At 44.8% G+C, this 19,267-nt stretch overlaps 1 protein-coding gene across 8 annotated transcripts in view; it reads left to right on the forward strand.

Annotated features, from left to right (window-relative positions):
• Slc8a3 (solute carrier family 8 member A3) overlaps window positions 1–19,267 on the forward strand; it is a 134,668-nt gene that overhangs the window by 100,453 nt on the left and 14,948 nt on the right. For 5 of the 8 annotated variants that reach the window (XM_076921813.1, XM_076921815.1, XM_076921816.1 and 2 more), the window contains one exon: window positions 17,871–17,974. In XM_076921813.1, coding sequence (XP_076777928.1) covers window positions 17,871–17,974 — 104 coding nt within the window. Of the gene's footprint in view, window positions 1–15,205; window positions 15,313–17,870; window positions 17,975–19,267 lie in introns of all 8 variants that reach the window. The other 3 variants (XM_076921811.1, XM_076921814.1, XM_076921812.1) reach the window with 1 other exon arrangement.

A 19,267-nucleotide genomic window follows, 5' to 3' on the forward strand; every position in this document is an offset into this window, starting at 1 on the left:
GAAAAGGAGAAGAAATAGCAGCACTATGGCCACTTTATAAAACAGGCTAGGGAAGTTTTTATTAAGAGATGAGATCGAAGCCTGTAAGATGCAACCTCCATCTTGGAAAATAGCAAGGTGACAACCATCTTTTGCAGGATCTTTTAATTAAAACAGATTCCATGGTTAACGCCAGCATTGTGAAGAGCAGCACAGCAATGACTATATACAGAGCAATTCATACTAAGTCATGGGAAGGCATCTTACTTCATTCTCATGTCAGCCTATCATAGACGGGAAACTAGAAGCTTAATGCCACCCCCTTACCATTGCTATCTAGCTATGAGGGACAGAGATGTTATTCAAGCATAAATCAGTCTGTGCACAAGATCTCTGCTCTTAACTTCTCCCCGTACAATAATATTCCTGGTTCGTGGAAACAGACTGACTTCGCACATCTCTTTTGTTGCCTCCAGAATGTCTAAATTGGGATTCGATAAGACTTGTAGTCAGACAGGAAGAAGAGTATCGAAAAGCTCTCCAACCTCATTAGCGGCAGGCAGGAGCCTAACGCACACTCTGTCATTCACCAACTGCATGAACTTAGATTCCTTGACACCTCTGCATCTCAACTGCCACAGCCCACAAGGGAGAGTGGATCTAGCTCATGAATGATGGTGGAGTGTTGTGATAATCCAGTGAAATAATTCTCTAAACAAAAGAGTTCATTGTCTGTACAAAGGATTTGTGTGTGTGTGTGTGTGTGTTCCCTAGCCTCTGAAAATTAGAGGCCAGTAGCAGTCAACTGGGAACAAAAAACATGACCCACTGCCTGTGCACTCACTGCTGGTATATCCAGATTTGGCTCTGTGGAAGGAGAACCATGATGCTCTCTTTCTTCTTTTCCTCCAGAACTTAATATAATTACAGCTGCCTCTCCAACAGGACCCACCCCTTCTTGGGGAAAAGACCAAGATGCTTAAAAACTAGCCCCTTTGTTTCACTTTCAGTGATAAAATAAGCTCCTTGATAACTATTCTGCCTAGCCTACAAGAATATGCTCTGTATAAACTGCAAAGAGCTCTACAGAGAGCATAAGACTGAATCAGAGGGTTCTATGCTAGAAGCATCTTCAGAAAGCATTGCTCTGTGTATTTGGCCACAATATAAAGATGATGCTGGGAAAGAGGTTCCAGATCAGGTTCCAAAACTGGGACAGTAGAAACCAATCACGAGTGATATAAAGGCTTGAGGAGTGGCAAGCCGCTTTCCTTTTGACCAGGAGCTTCCGTTTTGAGGATAACTCGGTCTTATCCTCTTCCCGCCCTGCCCAATTCTGCCTCGCTATCTGCCAATTTTGCCTCCCCTTAGCTCCAAAACAAAGCGCTGGGGTATGAAAACAGATGATAACTCAAGGAACTCAGAATAGGTGAGACAGAAGAGAACAAAGCCAAGCATATTTCCTCCAGTTCTGGGATTCTTGGACAGCTTCAGACCACCTATTCTGAGCTCCTTCTGTGCTCACAGCACTTAACTTCCTTTAGTTTCATTTCTCCTTTGGTTCAACTTCTTGTTCTTATGTGTAATACTCCACACTGAGTGGCCACATTCTGCCAAAAGGGTTTGGCATAGCCAGAAACCCCTTCCCCCCCCACCCCCCAGGCTCACAGGACCATGAACATGCAAGAGCGGGAGAGAAGAGAGAGGGGGAAGTTTTCTGGGTACAAAAGTCAGCAACAGACCAGAAGTTAAACCTAGAGCAGGTTTGAATGAGGTAGACTCATGAATAAAGCCGTTGGAGATGTCTGAAGATGAGATCTCATCGTGGGGGCAGAGATTACCTAATAGACAATACATGTACTACAATTCTTTGTTGATGTTTTAATAAGATTTGGTTTTTTTTTTAAGCCACCAAAAAAAATAGAATCTTTTAAACGTTTCTATCAGCTAAGCCACAACTGGCATCGCATGTCTGTAATCTCAGCTAGTTAGGAGGCTGAGGTAGGAAGACAGCAAGACTGAGACCTGCCTGGACTACAAAGAGAGTTTAAGGCTAACCTGTGCAAATTTGCAAGACTCTGTCTCAAAGTTAAAAGTATAAAATTGTGACTGGGTAAGTAGCTCCCTAGCTATTTTTGAACTTGCTTTGTAAGCCAGGTTGGCCTCAAATTTAGAGATCCACCTGTCCCTGTCTCCCAAGTGCTGGGATTAAAGACATCCACCACCACACCCAGCTGCCTGAGTATTTTTTTATGTTTGATCTCGGACAAATGAGAAATCGGGTCAGGAAAAAAAGATGTCTGCTGCAATTACATTCCATCTCCTAGGTGCTAAGCTATCCCCAGATAAGTTAGTATTTAACAGACCCTTCTGGTTTCTTGTCTAAATATAAGCATGCCAGATCTGCTGGGACAGCATCTTGGACTGGAACATAGCAGCCAGCACATTTACCCTTCCTCAGGGTTTTTAAGACAGAAGCATCAGTGACTATATTTTGAAAGGTTCTACCCAGAATCCTCTCTTCCTAGAAGTAGAATCGTCCAAGAAGGACTCTTCATGTTGTTAATGACAGTGCTGTCTTTAGCCACTCTTTGGTTATGTTTCATTGTGTCATTATATTTAGCTTTAATACATTGTTCTTGATAGCCACTGGTGTATCGAGATGGATAATAAATTTAGATTCCAGGCGGCCTGAGTTCAACTCCCAACCTTGCCACTCACCAGCTGTGAGACACTGGGTAAGTCGCCAGCTCCTCCCGCCATTGCCATTTCCTCATGCGGAGATAATCCTACTTACCCAGGCCATTTCAAAGGCCCAGTGAAATGATGTGTTAGGGACAGTTCTGCAAGAGCCAGTTTTTTCGTTGGCTGGGAGCCTACCTGCCCTCCTGCAAACGCTCCAGGTAGATCAGAGTTTTGAGCACAGTTTCATTTCTACCCTTGTGTGACTTTGATTTCTTCTGTGGACTGAACCCAGAACAATCCCCGGCCATGATGTAGGGACAGGACTTTGTTCTTACAAAGGTGTCTGGTCTCAGCGACTTCTGAACTCCAACACAACAGATCTTATTCTTCAGCCCAACCTCACTTGCCTGACTTGATTGATGGTGAAGCCGTCTGAGGAAGGATCCAGGGCTCAAGCCTATGCTCATGTCAGTGAAGAAAGAGGTTTTTAGCATTGTCCTCTTTCCCTTCACTTCCCTCCTCTTCTCTTCCCTCCCCTCCCCTCCTCTCCCCTCTCCATCCCTTCCCTTCCTTTCCCTTCCCGCCTTTACCAGGCAGCACCTGTCTTCTTGTAGCATCTCCTGATGAAATGCTCTGGTAAAGCTCTTTGGAGAGTGCCAGCTCACAGGAACAGTCTGCAGCCAGGGCAGATGATCTTTATGCCTGAGCCCCATGCTTTCTTCCAAGCTGTCCTTCCCCCTCCCTGCTCCACCATCACCATAGCAACCCAGTGGTATAAAAAAGTAAAAGAGCTAAGGCATCTAAATATAGTCCCAGTTCCAACACTTCCAGCATGGCGCCTAAAACCTGGGATGTAACAGCTAGAAGCATCCAAATAGAGTATGCTTCTAGAAGAGAGGATGACAAGGGTGGGGGTCTAAGGGCAACATAGGAGAAGGGGCAGCTGTTCGCTGGGCCCATTGCCTGTGTTTCCCCACTTAACTCCCACAACTACTCGGTATGGAAGTTATCTTAACATTACTGCTGAAGAGACAGAAGCTCAGAGAGGTTAGAAACATGGCCAGAATCGCACATCTGTCAGCAGTAGAGGTGACTTTAGCTGAGGTTTTCGCTACTAAGACCTTACTCACTTTCCCTATACTATAGAGGCGGGTTCAGGTGGGAGATTCTGTTGGGTTTTTGAAGCAGATCCAATGAGCAACTTGAGCCCTGAGTGCAACTATATTATTGGAGGATGCCAAATAAACTCCATGATTTCTATTCAGCTGCTGCGGTTTGTCCCCAGTGGCTAAGAGAGGCAACGGTGAGGCTGTAGTCTCCAGGAAATATAGAGCAGCATTCCACGCTCAGACTTGTGTGAAAGGGCATCACTAGAAACTGTGACCCAGAGGATGTTCATTGTGGTCCTTCCATCACTCAGCCACTCACGCCACATACACTTTTACTAAGCATCTCCAAACATAGGGGAAGGGGCAGCTGTTTGCTGGACCCATTGCTTGTACTCATAGATTTTAGAACACTAGAAATGACAGAGAAGGTGACAACTGCATTAATTGATCACTTCTGTATAACTGGGGACAGGCAGTGTTAGTAGATACTAGGCAAACATCACTCTCCCTGTGGCATCAGTGGAAGGGAAGTACAGAAGCTCTTGTGAGTGGAAGAAATCCAACCTGTCAGGTAGAGAGGTGATGTGCACTTTCAAGGTAAGCAGAGATTCTTCTAGGAGTGTAGCCTCAGCCCTGAGCTCATATGGTCTGCGCATGCACCAGTCGGTCTCCTACCCCGTATCTTTACAAGATCATGAAGTCTGTCTGACAGCAACGTAAGTGAGGCTTCAACAAAGCAGAAAAGTAGACTCACATGAGATCTGGCAAGAAGGAAATGAATCCCTACCCCCACCCCATTCCTTGATAATCATTATTATAAAACTGAGTAAGTGTAGGAGGGTTCTTGAGTCCCCAAAAATACCTAGAAGAGATCAAGCTGTAGTGTCGGCTGCTTCAGGTTAGCAAGAGTAGCCCTGAGAAGTGCCTCTACCTGTGACCTTTGAAAGGAAGGGGAGGGAAGAGAGTTGGCATAGAAAATGTGAATTTCTGTAGCTCAGCGGCTTTTCCAAAGTGCCTGGAAGGCAGCAAATGTGGGGGACACTGTATGAATGAGTTCGAATTAGATAATATCATGTGTGTGGAGCTCTTGAGTGCTTCAGAGAAAATGCTGTCTAAATACACAGTGCTCACATCACAGATAATGATACACTAGTCTATTTATAGTGCTCCGCTACCTACCTGCCGGCTGCTTCCCAGGGATGGGGGAAAGATGAATGGGCAAGATTGAGGGAAAGTGCTTTGAAATCCTTGATTAAGAGCCCTCCAAGCAGATGTACAGTTGAAAATGTATTATATTATTGTCACAATTGTTGTGTTTCCTTTTATCACCCCAAAATGTCACCTCCTCCTGTCTTAGGTGAATGAGTCTGACTGTGTCATGCCTATAATGTCATCCAGAAAGGCAGCAATCCTTGTGTAGTATACACAAACATATTTTTTCCTGGGCTGCCTCCTGTCAGTTGAATCTGGCCTCCCTGTAAATCCAGGCTTTCCCCCAAGCTCATTTTATTTCTTCCAATAGAAAACGAATATGCAAATGCCCTGCTTAAAAGGAGTATTGATTGCAAACCTTCTGCACACAGTGGACAGATTGGGGCTGTGGAATTGGGAGGAAGGAAGCACCGTTCTCCAAAGGGGGACAGATTCTCACAGCGCCTCACCCAGGGAAGAGCCCAGGAGGACTCACTGAAGTTAGGCCAGGGTAACAAAAGGACTTGAGAACCTGGAAATAGCACCACCAAATCAGATTCTTGGTGTGGGTGGGTGTCAACAAGCCCTGATCACTCTTGGAGAACTTTGCCTATCATAGCTCAGGGCCCTAGGAATACAAAATGATCTCTTTGACTCCCTCCCACTATGGAGATAAAACAGGAGCCTTGAGCCTGTGGATCCATAGTGGGATATGAATATGCAGTTGGGTTGCTTCTGCAATCAACTGTGAATAAAGAACAGAGCTGGGTGGTAGGGAAGGTTACCCTGTGACTCTGGAGCACTGTACATTAAAATAGGGGGGTCTAATCGACAGCTGTATGACAGTGAGACATACCCCTTTATCTGTGATTCTTCATCAGTCCATCCGTGGAGTTGACAAAGTACCCTGCCTGATCCCAAACCAGCACTTGTTAGACAGTTAAACAGAACATCATCAAATTTAATGACATTTCTGACTACTTATTCTTTGCTGGTTCCTTGCTATAAGATTTCCTCACATTATCTCCTTTTGTCGTCTCAATGACCCTGTGAGGTAAGCCTTACAACTATCCCCTCCTGCAGATAAGGCTCACAGAAAGCTTCACAAATTAGCCAAAAGGCTAAAACTTGTAAGTGCTGTATACAGATAGCTCTGATCCTAAGGCTGGAGTTCTTTATCACTGAATGATGGAGAGAATCTTTAGTTCCATGGCATCAGGCATGAGATGGAGCAGTGGGGAAAGGCTGAGACAGAGGACTATCACCAATACATCATTGAAGCGGCAACAGTGAGGGCTGTAGACAAGGCGACTCTTTTCATACATGTTTTGAAGGTTGGGGAAAGAGGTCTAGACTGCCAGGGAAGAGATGGGGGAAGTATTAAAGCCACCTTTTCATAGTGGTAGCTCCATAACGGGGCTTCTCAATGGAGTAGTGTGTGCAAGAATGGAGTGAAGAGGCAGCCAAGGGCTCTTGTGCATCCCTCATGAGGATCTTATGCTAAGTGCTAAGTATGGGCTCTGTGCTCTTACACCCTGGGCTCAGCTTCTGGCTCCACCATTTATGGCTATTCACAAATCATCCATTCAATAAATCTGAACTTCCCATGGTCCAGAGTGTGTGTCAGTGCTGGTAAGTGAGGCAGACAGGGTTTCTGCTTGCAATGGCACTTTTATTCTGGTGAGGGAACCAGGTAAGCAGGGGAATAGGATGAAGGTGAGGTAAGATGTGGAAAGTTGTTGGAGGTTAGAGTTGAGAAGACAGAGAAATAACGTATAAGCAGAGACATGTTTGTTTAAACCTAGTTGTGAGACTGTCTCGGGGAATGACAGTCTAGGAAAGGGAAACGGTTAGTGCAAACATCCTAAGGTGAGAACTGGGTTATGCATTTGAGGTAAGAGAAGGAGGTACGTATGCTACGGCAGAGTACAGAGGGAGACTAGCAGAACACGTTTTGTGAAACAAGCCAGGTGAGCTGTGCAGGCTCGCTCAGCAGCCAAGAAGCACCTGGGCATGTGTCCGCAGTGCACGTCCTCGGGGCTGATGCAGACCTGCGGCACCAGGCACTCTGGGAATGCAGCCCAGCATGCTGTGCTTTCTCAAGCCTTCCAAATGTTTGTGTTGTGTCAGAGTTTCTCAGCTAGATCATACAGTCTCTCTCTCTCTCTCTCTCTCTCTCTCTCTCTCTCTCTCTCTCTCCCTTTTGAGGTTTACTTTCAATGTCTTTATTTTCTTTTTTAAAAATAAAAAAGGATTTGTGTGTGTGTGTCAGAGAGAGAGAGAGAGAGAGAGAGAGAGAGAGAGAGAGAGAGAGAGGATATTCTACTGTGCTACAATTCTGCCGTTGATCACAGAGGCCAGAAGCAGGTATCACTTGAGCTGAGGCACAGACAGCTGTGTGCCTGCAGTGGGTGCTGAGACTAGAACTTGGGCATCTGGAAGAGCAGCACACAGCACTCTTTAACGGCTGCCGTTTCTGCACACTCGTTCAGGTTCAATTGAATTCTAAGTGCAGCAGGATCTGATTCTTGGAACCTAAGTAAAAAAGTGGCACATTAGGACTCTCCTTCTCTTAGGTTTTAAATTAATGATTCTCTATTCTTAGGGTCAACCTTTGGACAGACACCATGATCACTTGGAGCTCTCGAGTACGGCAGCCCTCAGATCTGTCAAAACTCGTTCTGAACAATGATTCTAGGTTACAAAAGAGATCTTATTTTTGGAGCTGCCTTTAAATCTTTGGTCAGCAGTTCCACAACACACAGATACTAAAGATTTTCTCTTAAAGGCTACAGAAAGCCCCTGGCTGACGAGAGAACAGACTGTAACAGAGCGTGAGGCACAGGAACAAAACATGAATTTGGTGGCTGCTGTGCGAGTTCAGGCCTGGGGTGACAGTGATTTGAGGGGGATGATGCAACCAAGATAAGATCCCAGCAGAAGGGGACCATGCTGAGGAGTGGTAGTGCATAGCCCCCACAGCCTGAGGAGGGCAGGAAGCTGGGTGCGAGGGCAACAGAGAACTAACAGCCATCTGTCTAGAGAACAATTCAAAGAACTTACCCTCACCATCCTTTCTATATCCCACCCTCTAGCCATCCTCTCTCTATTGAGCAAAAACAGGGAGCACACTGGAGACTGGGCCTACATAATGCTTTGCCCAATGCATGGCAGCTGGACCCTTTCAGGGGAAAGGGGGAAAAGAGGAAGAGCCAGTGGAGATGGAGCTGTTGTGAACATGCAGGCAGAAAGACTGGGAAAGCAGTCCCAGAGGGTGAGTGAGAAGTCCTGTATAACACAGACACACACATACACAGAGAGAGAGAGAGAGAGAGAGAGACAGACAGACAGACAGACAGACAGACAGACAGACAGACACAGGCAGAGAAACAAACAAAAAAGAGAAACATGCTCAACACAAATGCAACATGCACACACACACATGCATACACACGCATGCATGCACACACACAAAAATGCACACACAGACCCACACATGTACACGCACACACACATGAATATGCATGCACAGACATACACATGCACATATACACATGCACACAGAGAGACATGCTCAGGTACAAACACCAGCACAGGCACACACACATATAGGCACAAGCACACAGATACACATGCATGAACACATGCATATGCACACACAGGTACACATGCACACACATATACGCATGCATTCAGACAAGCACACATATATGTACATACCCATGCACATGCACTCATACATGCATATACAGAAACAAGCACACACATATATACACATGCACACACACATGTACATACCATCATACAAGCATGCTTGCACACACACTCTTAAGTTTAAACAAGATCTGCAGTTACAAAATAGCAAGGATTGTGAGGTTTCGCTCTCATTGCTGCCCATAATCATCCCAAGAGAGGATTGGCCTTTTGCTGTTCTTGGGCAAGCATAGTAAGAGCAGGTGGCTCAGGAGGACCCACGTGAAGGAAGGAAGCAGAGTCTTATCTGCCTTCCTAATCTACCATCCTTTCGGTAATGCTGCCAGGCATCAGGTAGCACAAGAATGCAGCAACAGGCTAAGAGGAGGGTGAGGACGCTGAGGAGAGGCATGAACATGCAGCCTAGGAACCTGTCTTCATCTGAAATCCAACATTTCATTCATGATGCATTTTCCCCATTAACTCTGAAATATTTAAATGCTGCATTAAAATGTCATTTAGCTTGAGTGCCGACCTTTCTGGTGTCCCCTTACATCGTGCACCCAAACCCCCTTAGCTCTATGTCAATGTGTCACAATCTCTGACTCTCTACCTATCATGGAAGCATGTTATGAGATTCGATTCTTCAAGAACTTTGTCTACTGTGTTTGCCCCAAGAGCAGCGGGCTGTGTGGAACCAGCAGTTATGCAATATTGCAACTCTGCTTTAGTCTGCTCTGTGTCTGGTTCAGTCAAGAAGACATCTATAAAATTGGCTCGTCCCCCAGGTAGTTAAGTCTCTAGCTGAAGGAGTCTCTCTGTCCAACCTGGACACAGTAATCTTCCCTGGATCTGCTATTCAATGGGCTTCTCTAGAAATGACTCTCTGGAAAAGCATGACTTGTAGATGTTCAGGTTGGCAAGGAGGTAGTGTGGAGGGCAAAAAGCTTTGACTGGGCCTGACATGGGTCCTATGGAGCTGGCAGCTCTCTCTTTCCAATTATTAGAAGGTTCTTTTCCTGAGTCTGAAGTTTTATGCCTATGAAATAAAAAATGCTTTCCTGCTTGGATTTAAAAAAAAATCATCATTTAAAATGAGATCTCCATCAGAGAAAGAAAGCCAGAAGGGGAGACCCAGTATCTCTAAAGCCATGAATCAGACAACCAGTCATTTTCTGTCTACAGCGCCGGGAGCAGACACACTGTTAAATAAATTATTTTATAGATTATTCCCCTTGCCTTCCCAAGAAGGGGATTTATCAATTTCAGGGCACAGCAACCTAGACCACTGCTGCTTTTTTCCTGTTACTTCTTGACTTAGAAGGAGGAAATTGGAGCTGTGAGTCCTCCTGTCTCCCACACCCCCATTCCCTCGGGCTGATTCAGGGCAAATGTGGGACTCCAACGGGCCTGTAAATACAGAGCTGACACTTGGTTATGCTCATTGCTATAGGAGACTGAGAATTGTGTTCTGCTTTGAGAGTAACTGGACATAACCCTTGCAAAGATCACTTTCTAGAAGGGCCTCTTAGAGTGATTGCCTATGTATAATTCACTTGTTCAACTATCAAATGCTACACCAGCCCCTTTAACCTAAAGGAACTCACGGTCAAATAGGAATGACACTCAGAGACTCATTCAGATTGGGTGTCCTCAATGCAGAGCAATGTTCTAAAAGGCCATCCGGGCCAGGGAAATGTTTTCCTAATCCCTCTGGGGTTGGTGGTAGATCTCCCAGGAGACTCTTCTCCAAGAGGCACAGCCAGGTCCCAAGCTGGGAACGCCATTCTGGCACCTTTTAGCAGACAGCTTATATAAAAGGCAGGTGCTGGCCCCATGGTCTCTGATGACATCATGGGCTCTCCAGGCAGCGGATCAGGATAGTCTGTCTCCATGTCCATTCAGAAGCAGCCGCTGGCTGAGCTGGAAGGAAAAAACAGTTATACAGAATGAAGCACTCTGAATTTCTCACTTGAGGTCATGGTTCCCATGTTGATTGTGGGCATTGTTTTCTCCAGAGTGGACAACTGGAGTAGATTAAGTTAGCTGAGGGCCTAGGATGTGTGGTATCGGCCTCCCGGACATTGTGTCCCTCAGAAGTTTGGAGTGTCCCACCACAGTGACCTTCAAAGTATTTTTTTGTCCTTTGTTTTATAGCAGAATGACATGATCCCCTAGGTGCTTTAGCAATTAACACACCCATTATTACTCTACAAGGTCTTTCTGAGGGTCTCTTGTGAGCCGGCCATGTGCCAGGGACATGCTTCAAATAACATAGGCTCAGCCCCTGCTCTCACAGAGTTTATACTCAAGTGGGAATGGAAAGACTGGAAACAGTTAAGCAACAGGCTAACTTCAAGCCATGAACAAACGGCGTAGTGAGTTTGAATGGACTGCAATCCGTGCTGGAAGGGGGCTTCTAGGGGCCAAGGTGACTGTGGAAGCCTTCTCTGGGGAGGTAAGATGGGCAAGAAAACCCAACAGATGAGGAGAAGTCCAGGTCTGGGTGAAGAGCATCCTGGACAAAGAACATGAGGGAGCTTACCCTGAGTGAGAAACAACCCAATCTGAAAATGAAAAACCCTTGGTGTTCGGGAGCCGTGCAAGGGGGTCTTGTGGTGAGCAAGACCTGAAGCTCAGCGCACCCGGATGTAGAAGCTCCTCTAGGACAAGAGATTTTGCTCGCTCCAACTGTAGGGGCCACGACAGAATCTGGATTTCATTTGAGTCCGGAGTCTCACTGGGCAATCAAGGTTAGCCTGGAATTCTGTAGGCAGGCCTGGTCTCAAACTTAATCTTACAAATTTATAATCCTTCAGTCTCTGGAGTGCTTGGATTACAAGTGTGTGCTGCCGCCTCTGACCACACTGCATGCATATATATATAATTTTATACATATATATAAAATTTACATTTCAGATGCCATTCCCTTTCCCCATTTCCCCTCCCTAGAAAACCCCTATCCCATGTCCCCTTTTCCTTTTTGCTTTTATACATTTTTTTTAAAATGTTCATCAAAGGCTTTATAAGTTTGGTAATGCTCAATCAGAAGGGTAACCCAATACCCAACCTAGATATATAAACTATCTTTGACTGGTGGAGACACGTGAACATCTGCCTCCATGCCCCTCCTTCTCTCTCTTTCTCTCTCTCATCACCTAGCTTCACCCTTCCTGTTAAAATAAAACTTTTCTCTCAAAATGCAATTAGAGCATAGTTATTCCTAGTTGTAACAGTGAGGTACAAGATAGTCTGCCACTCTGGCTGTGACATGAGAGACTGAAGCAGGGCCAAGGATAGGGAAGTCTCTTTGGAGGCTGCAGCTGTCCAAGGGAGAGGCCATGGTGTCCTGATCTTAGTAGTAGAATGAAGGGTGATGGTCAAGGTGTTTGGAGCCAAAGTGGGGTGGGTGGAGAGCAGGAAAGAAGGAATAAACACCAGAGCGGGAGAGCGATGGTTCCTGGTTCAGAGTCTGAGCCAACTGGTAGATGATTGTGCCACTGACTAAGGTACAGAGAACAAGTTTGGAAAGGACTAGAGGCCCAGCTGACGACTCCTAGCTAATGTCCTCGTGGCCTCACATGTATGTGTGTGAGGGAGGGGGGACTATGTTAGTTTTAGGGAGCTGTAAGGGTTCCTCCAGCCTCCAGACAAGGTAACACCTTCAGTGGACACAGATGTCTTTCCCACCACTGAGCTCAGAGAGGGAACACTACCTCCTTCCCTTACCCCACCCTCCAGATGGTGTTTCTAGTCAGCTAGCCTCATCCCCTCCTGCTGCGACTCAACCCCTGTCTTCCTCTCTCCTGTCTTCTACTAAGATGTCCACAGTGTCACTTTTTCTGTTTATCTGCCGACTAGAAATCAAAATGCTATGATCCACACGGTATAACACAAGTTCTATCCAGTCCAGAGCTTGTCTCGGATGATGGCAGAGGCCAGATTTTGAGAGACTGTGAGTCTCTCCCTATACCCTCCTAGCACTCCAAGTCCCTGTAATAACACATTTGGGGATCTATTATTCTGGTCTATCCAGCCCTTTCTTGACCTGACTTCTATTTGCAGAAAGTACTATTTGTTGATTTCCCCTTATTTGCTGACTTTAATGACTGGAGATGGAAAGATGCCCTTATACATGACTCTCAAACGGGAATTGGTGCTATATTTAATAATAATGATTCCATTTTTTAAAACCCTCAGTAAAGAACACACCTCCCTCTGTGTGCGCCCATGTTATTTGGGGGTCACTACAGAGTAGATACTATTGTGCCGTTTTGCACTTGAGACTTTACACTTGAAAGGTGTTACAGCATGAGGACTTTATCAGGTTGCCCAAGGCTACCCAGAGTATAAGAATAAAGGGGGGATTTTTAATCCAGGCTATCAGTCCCTAGAAGAAGGAAAGCCATAGTACTGCGGCTTTCACTGGCTGCAGGGACGTTGTTTCCCATGGCAGCTATACAGACTTTAATGGACTGAAACAGGTATATAGGCCATCAAAGTTAAAAGTGTCATTTCATATGCAAATAGTGACATGGTCCCGGGCAGGAATAACAACTGTTATGTTCACTTCAGGAGGGAAGGACCCACTACTTGAGGTTAGTAGAACTACAGACACATAGGCAAACTCGAAAGACTGATTTGGGGAGGCTTCAGGGAATAAAGAGTCTGTGCCAAGTTAGACTATAAAGATGGCCGTGCCTCATTTAAGAGGAGGAAAGAGTGGATCAGAAGGCCTCTGTCTCCTCTGTGAATGCCAAGCTTAGAACCATGTCTGGAAGGCCATGCAGATGGGAGCAGACCAGGGTCCCGCAGAGCTCTGCATCCCTATGCTGCAGAGAGAGGCAGTTCCACAACACAATGACATTCTCCAGGGCAGGCGAAATGTGCAGAGTGGGGTTCTGGGCCTGCAACATCCTATCAGAAGGGACAGTCGAGGCACAGGCTTACCTCTCTTTTTAAAGCAACTGAAGAAGGGAGAAGCACCAGGATGGGTGGGTAGGTGACACAAAACAGTTACCTACACATTTTTTCTACAGAATAACACTTTCTCATACGCAAAGCAATATGGGAAACTGGGATTGGTGTTGGCCAAAGGATCGATGTAGAACTCGAACACTGACAGCCCCAGACTCACCGACTCAGACAGCCCCAGAGTTATGTACCTTCCTCTCACGTGCCCACACTGCAGCATCACATCTGTAGATAGCATCCTCCTATCGCCACAAATTAGACAATGTGTGACACAAACAGAGCAATTCCCTTGGCTCCCTGTGATCCCCACTGTCACACGAAAAGACAAAAGAGTCTACTATTCTGGGCACGATTCCCACAGGCCTATTTGTCCCTCTCTTTCTGGTTTTTTTTTTTTTTCTATAAAATAAGCACTTTCAATCATCTTCTGCTGGCTCTAGAAGTCAAAAACAAAACAAAACAAAAAATAAATAAATAAATAAATAAATAAAAAACCTCTTCCTTGTTCCAAAAGCAGAGATGAAGAATAAGCCTTACAAGACCTATCAGGGCAATCGTCTTATGTGTACAGTAGCCTTTCACTTCAGAAGGACTACAGGGAACTGTGGGGAACCATGGGGAACAACAAGGAGAAAAAAGCAGATGAGACAGGGGCCATGAGAGCTGGAGGCTGGCATGCAGGACAAATACATCTCTGAAAATGTCACAATGAAACTCACTAATAGTTACAATGTATAGACATTAATGGCTTTAGGTTTTAAATGTGGGAACCAGACAGTCTCTATTACCTGTGATGAACCATTGTCTGAAAATACTAAAAGGGAAAGTGCAAAAGTAAACCATTCATAAATTTTAAATAGCTTATATTACAAGCTATTTAAATATCGTGTATTGTGGGTAGTTTTTGTTTTCGTTTAGTCTTTTGAAATAGTGTGTTGGTTTTGTAGCCCAGGTTGTCCTCAAACTCACTATGTGGTCCATGCTGGCCCTAAACTCACACTGACCTTCTTCCTCAGGCTCCGGAGCACTTAGATTACAAGTGTGTGTACTCCAGTGTCCAACTGGTGATGTTATAATTCTTCTATTTTATAATTAGTTGTTAATCTTGTGCCTAATGTATAAACTAAACTTCATCATTGGTGTGCACAGACAGCATTATGAGGTTTGGTACTATCTGTGAGGTCATATATTCACTGGGGTCTTATAACATATCTCTCATGAATGAAGGAGGTGCTACATAATCCTTGGGATTGTACAAATGTTATTTATCTTGTTTGTATATTAGCTAAATTATTTGTCCATGATCACACAGCATCTCTGGGATTAAAACTCAGAACCTTTGTCTGTAAAGCCTGAGCTTTCTCTAGTCTTCAAGTATGGTTATAACATGAAACCCAAGAGGACTCCCTGGAGCTGGAAGAGGGCCAGGGTATCCACCTTCCTCCATGCACTTGTGGAATTGGGGCCAATTTGGACCTTTCTGGGTCTCTTTCTCTTTCCTTCCCTGTTTCTTCTCCAGCTGCCTCACCCCAACTCTGCTCCTTGCTTATGAAACTTTATTTTTCCATCCACAGCAAAACAATTCACATCAAGGTAATTGATGATAAGGCGTATGAGAAAAGCAAGAATTACATCATTGAGATGATGGGCCCCCGCATGGTGGATATGAGTGTTCAGAAAGGTGTAGTACCCTGTCCTCACACTAACAGCAACAATCTTCCTTTCTTCCTCTCCCCTATCCATTTCCTCCTCTTCCTCTTGCCTTCTACCTTCCTGTTTCTTCCTCTCTTGCACTTTTCACTTCTCCTCTTTCTGTCCTAACACCTGCCAACCTGTCACATGGTATCCATAGAGAGAACCAATGGCCATTATTCTGGGGTGGCAAAATGAATATGGGTGAGGAGAGAGAGAGAGAGAGAGAGAGAGAGAGAGAGAGAGAGAGAGAGAGAGAGAGAGAGAGAGCACTCTGAGAGTTTGGTAAGTAATGTTCTCCATGATGTAGTGTGTAGGCAAAATTTGTTTACAGACAGGAAGAGTCATGGGAAACAAACTCTCAGCACAGATTTCCAGATGTACAGTTATCCACAAGGCTGAGTTTCTATCCCAGGAGGTTGAGAACCAATATATTTGAATCGTAATTCATCCTGCTCCCCCAAGGAACCCATAGGAGTCATCTTATCTGCCACATCTCTGCAATCAAAGGTTATTTCTCTCATTGACATTCATTGATCTTAAAGTAAGAGTCTCCATCAAAGTCCTCCTTGCCTTATTCCAATCCCCCTGTTAAGATGTGGAGGCAGGTGGAGCAGCAGAGAGAGAATTCTGACCTAAGGGTAAGCTTTCCCAGGAAATCCATGAGATGCCTCAGAACAGACAGAGCTGTCTTTCCTTTTGAATGACCTTATATACCTCTGGCACCCAACAAAAAGTCGGAGCACTCTTTCTAGAATAAGCTGTGCTCTAAAGGATGGGCTGCTGGATTCAGGATCAGTATTCCTTGACCAAACCATCATCATGTCTCTCTAAGCCAGGCCTACTTTGATCTCATGCAACAGTCCCCTTTGGTAACAAAACACACTCATGTCTTACAGACAGAGAGATTTCTGACCATCAAATGCTCATTAATCAATAATATTTTGTTTTTTGTCCACCCAACAAGGTATGAAAAAGAATCCTAAGTAAAACACACACACACATTCACACAATATACCACATTCAAACACAAATCCTCATATGTGCACATGCACACACATACACAGTACATACACAGACTCACACGTGTACACACATACACACTCACACATACACACATATACACACACTCACACATGTACACACATACACACACATATACACACTCACATATACACACACTCACACATACACACATTTACATACTCACATATGTGTACAAACATACACCATACACACACACACAAGCAAAACACTGCTTGTGGTTTATTGCTAGCAAAGTGAAGTATGTCTTCATATGTTCAGAATGTCAAAGAAACATCAGAGGAGGGGAGGAGTTTTTTATAGCCCTGGCTGTCCTGGAACTCACTTTGTAGACCAGGTTGCCCTCAAACTCAGAGATTTCCTCGCCTCTGCTTCCCGAGTACTGGAATCAAGGTATGTGCCACCATACCAAGCTGGTCTGAGGACATTTAAACCATAACTATTCTCTTTTCCCTTTGAGAGAATCCAGGTCCCAGAGTCTTCCCTGCCACAAATAAACCTCAGAGAACAACAATTCCAGCTAGTTCTCTCACAGGACCTGATAACCACTACTGGCCAAGAGAAGTCAAGCATGAAAATCCAGGTCTTCCCTGAAACCTCTTCACATGACCATGTGACTGAATGAGCCTCAAGTGCATCTTTGGAATGGAGTATCTTTCAAATATAGGCTTGTTTTTTTTTGTAACAGACACTCCATTGTGTTGATACCCAGAAAGAGGCAGCAATCTCCACAGCCTTGTGTTACAAACCCAGGTTAATCAGCATTTAGAAAGTCAGCCTTGGGATATAGCATCCCTATATGACAGGAATGTCAATAGTACAGGATTCCTGTATTATATCAAAGCTAATACTTATTTTGGTTCCCGCTCCGGAACCTGCCGATTGGATAAAGAATGGGAAAGTTAATAGACCCCTTCCTCCCTTTCTCCCTACCTCCTTTCTCTCCACCGCCTCTCTCTCTAGTCTCCCTCTTCATAAATACTTTCCTTTTAAATGTTTCTTAATGAGGTAAAAGAAGGGACTGAAGACCTAGGTTCTGCAGATGCATTGTTCATTGTGGAAGGGTTCTGGGTCATTCTCAGTGGGCATGTCATTTACTCGATGCCTAAAGAAATGCTATTGTTACCATGTGACATCAATGGAATGTGCTGCCCAACTTACTTCCTACTAACCACTGACAGGATCTAAAATGACTCCTCCCCACCATGACCCCAATCTTCCTTCCCACCCCCCTCCTGCCTCTTGGCTCCCTTTGCCCACTTGCCCTTGTATTCCTGGTTCCCTTTCTATCTCACCTATAAGAACAACTATGACCAAGAAACAAGACAGGCTAAGAGCATTTTTTATAAGACAGAGCAATCCACCATAGTCCCGTCTAAGGCCACCATGGCAGGACAGGGCCTCGTGTGCCAAGAGTGACGGGGATGATTGCTAAAGGCTGTACTCAGGTAAACAACCAACCTGCCCACCTAGTGGACACTCTCTCTCTTGTTGTCCCTACAGGAAAACCATAAGGGTTAAGATAGTGGATGAGGAGGAGTACGAAAGGCAAGAGAATTTCTTCATTGCCCTTGGTGAACCGAAATGGATGGAACGTGGAATATCAGGTGTGAGATTCTTTAAAAATCAAAACAACAACCAAGAAAGGGCAAAGGGAAAAAGAAAGCAAGAAAAGTCAAACAAACAAGAAAACAATTTTTAACAAGAAAGAAAAAGTGACTATTTTCACCCCCGCCTTTTGTTCCCTTCTCCTTCTCCTGTTGACAGAAATTTTTCTTCTTTTCCTTCCTGTATTCTCACTCTCACACTGTTTCGGTGTCATCTCTGCCTTCTTAGGCATAGTTTATTTTCATATTCCTCCTTTCCCACCTTCTGGGTAGTACTGCAGCCTCAACTCCTCATTGCCCTAATGAGTTATTTCTGCATTATGCTATAATTGTGCAAGTATCCAATTGTTACTGTCCCCTATCCTCTGTCCCATACTATAGCCTGTCAATGTGAAAACTCCTTGGGTGGGGAGGAGAAGAAAAAGAAAGGAATGTGATGTGTTGCATGTGTGTGCCCCTTTCTTGCCACTCCTCACTCTAGCTTGAATTGACAGTGGGGGAGGGGTCTTGGCGGAAGGGTGGGACCCATGTTGCCATAATGCTTTGATCATTTTCTGCTGCATTCTTCAATGTCTATTGAATGCTTGCCAAGCTATTCACTTGCAGAGAGGCCCACAGGCCTCTCTGCTCTTCTCAGAGGTAAGTGCATTATCTGGCTGTTTCCCAGTTGGGTAGACTATGACATGGGGCGGTATATCAGTTGGCCATGATCTCTGCGAGCTCATGACTTCTGAAGGAACACTGCAATAAGGAATCTCAATCTCTACATTCTCTCTTACCATCTCATCCACTCCATCTTACCTTTCGTCATAGTCTAAAGCAAGGTCTTTTATGTAGGCTGCTTTGGGATAATGAAAACAGAACATTGAAAATCTGCAAGACAGAGTAAGGGTTTTTTTTTAGGTCAACTGTTCCCTGAACAAGTAGGCCCCAGAAAAGAACATGATGCTTATCACTGAGAGACTAGAGACAGCCAGTGCACAGTTCATGGATACCTGCCTTTGCTTGACATCTGCAAGTGAAGACATTGTTCAGAACTCAAGACACTTCTCACCTCTGATTAGAGAAGTAGACACTCTCCTTGTTTCTCCAGAGCATGAATCTCAATATCCCAGCCAGAGGCTCATTCTTAAGGGACTGACACTGGATGATTGCAACCAGGGAAAAATAGAAAAGCAGCTTTCTTCATTTAATGAAAATTACCAAAAGCTATCGCTTTGAAAAACGTTGGAGAAAAATATATGGAAATGCAAAACCACTTTTTCATCTGCAGGGATGTCTATTCATCCATGG

This window comes from Arvicanthis niloticus, chromosome 23, assembly GCF_011762505.2.
Source record: "Arvicanthis niloticus isolate mArvNil1 chromosome 23, mArvNil1.pat.X, whole genome shotgun sequence".
Classification (NCBI taxonomy): Eukaryota; Metazoa; Chordata; class Mammalia; order Rodentia; family Muridae; genus Arvicanthis; species Arvicanthis niloticus.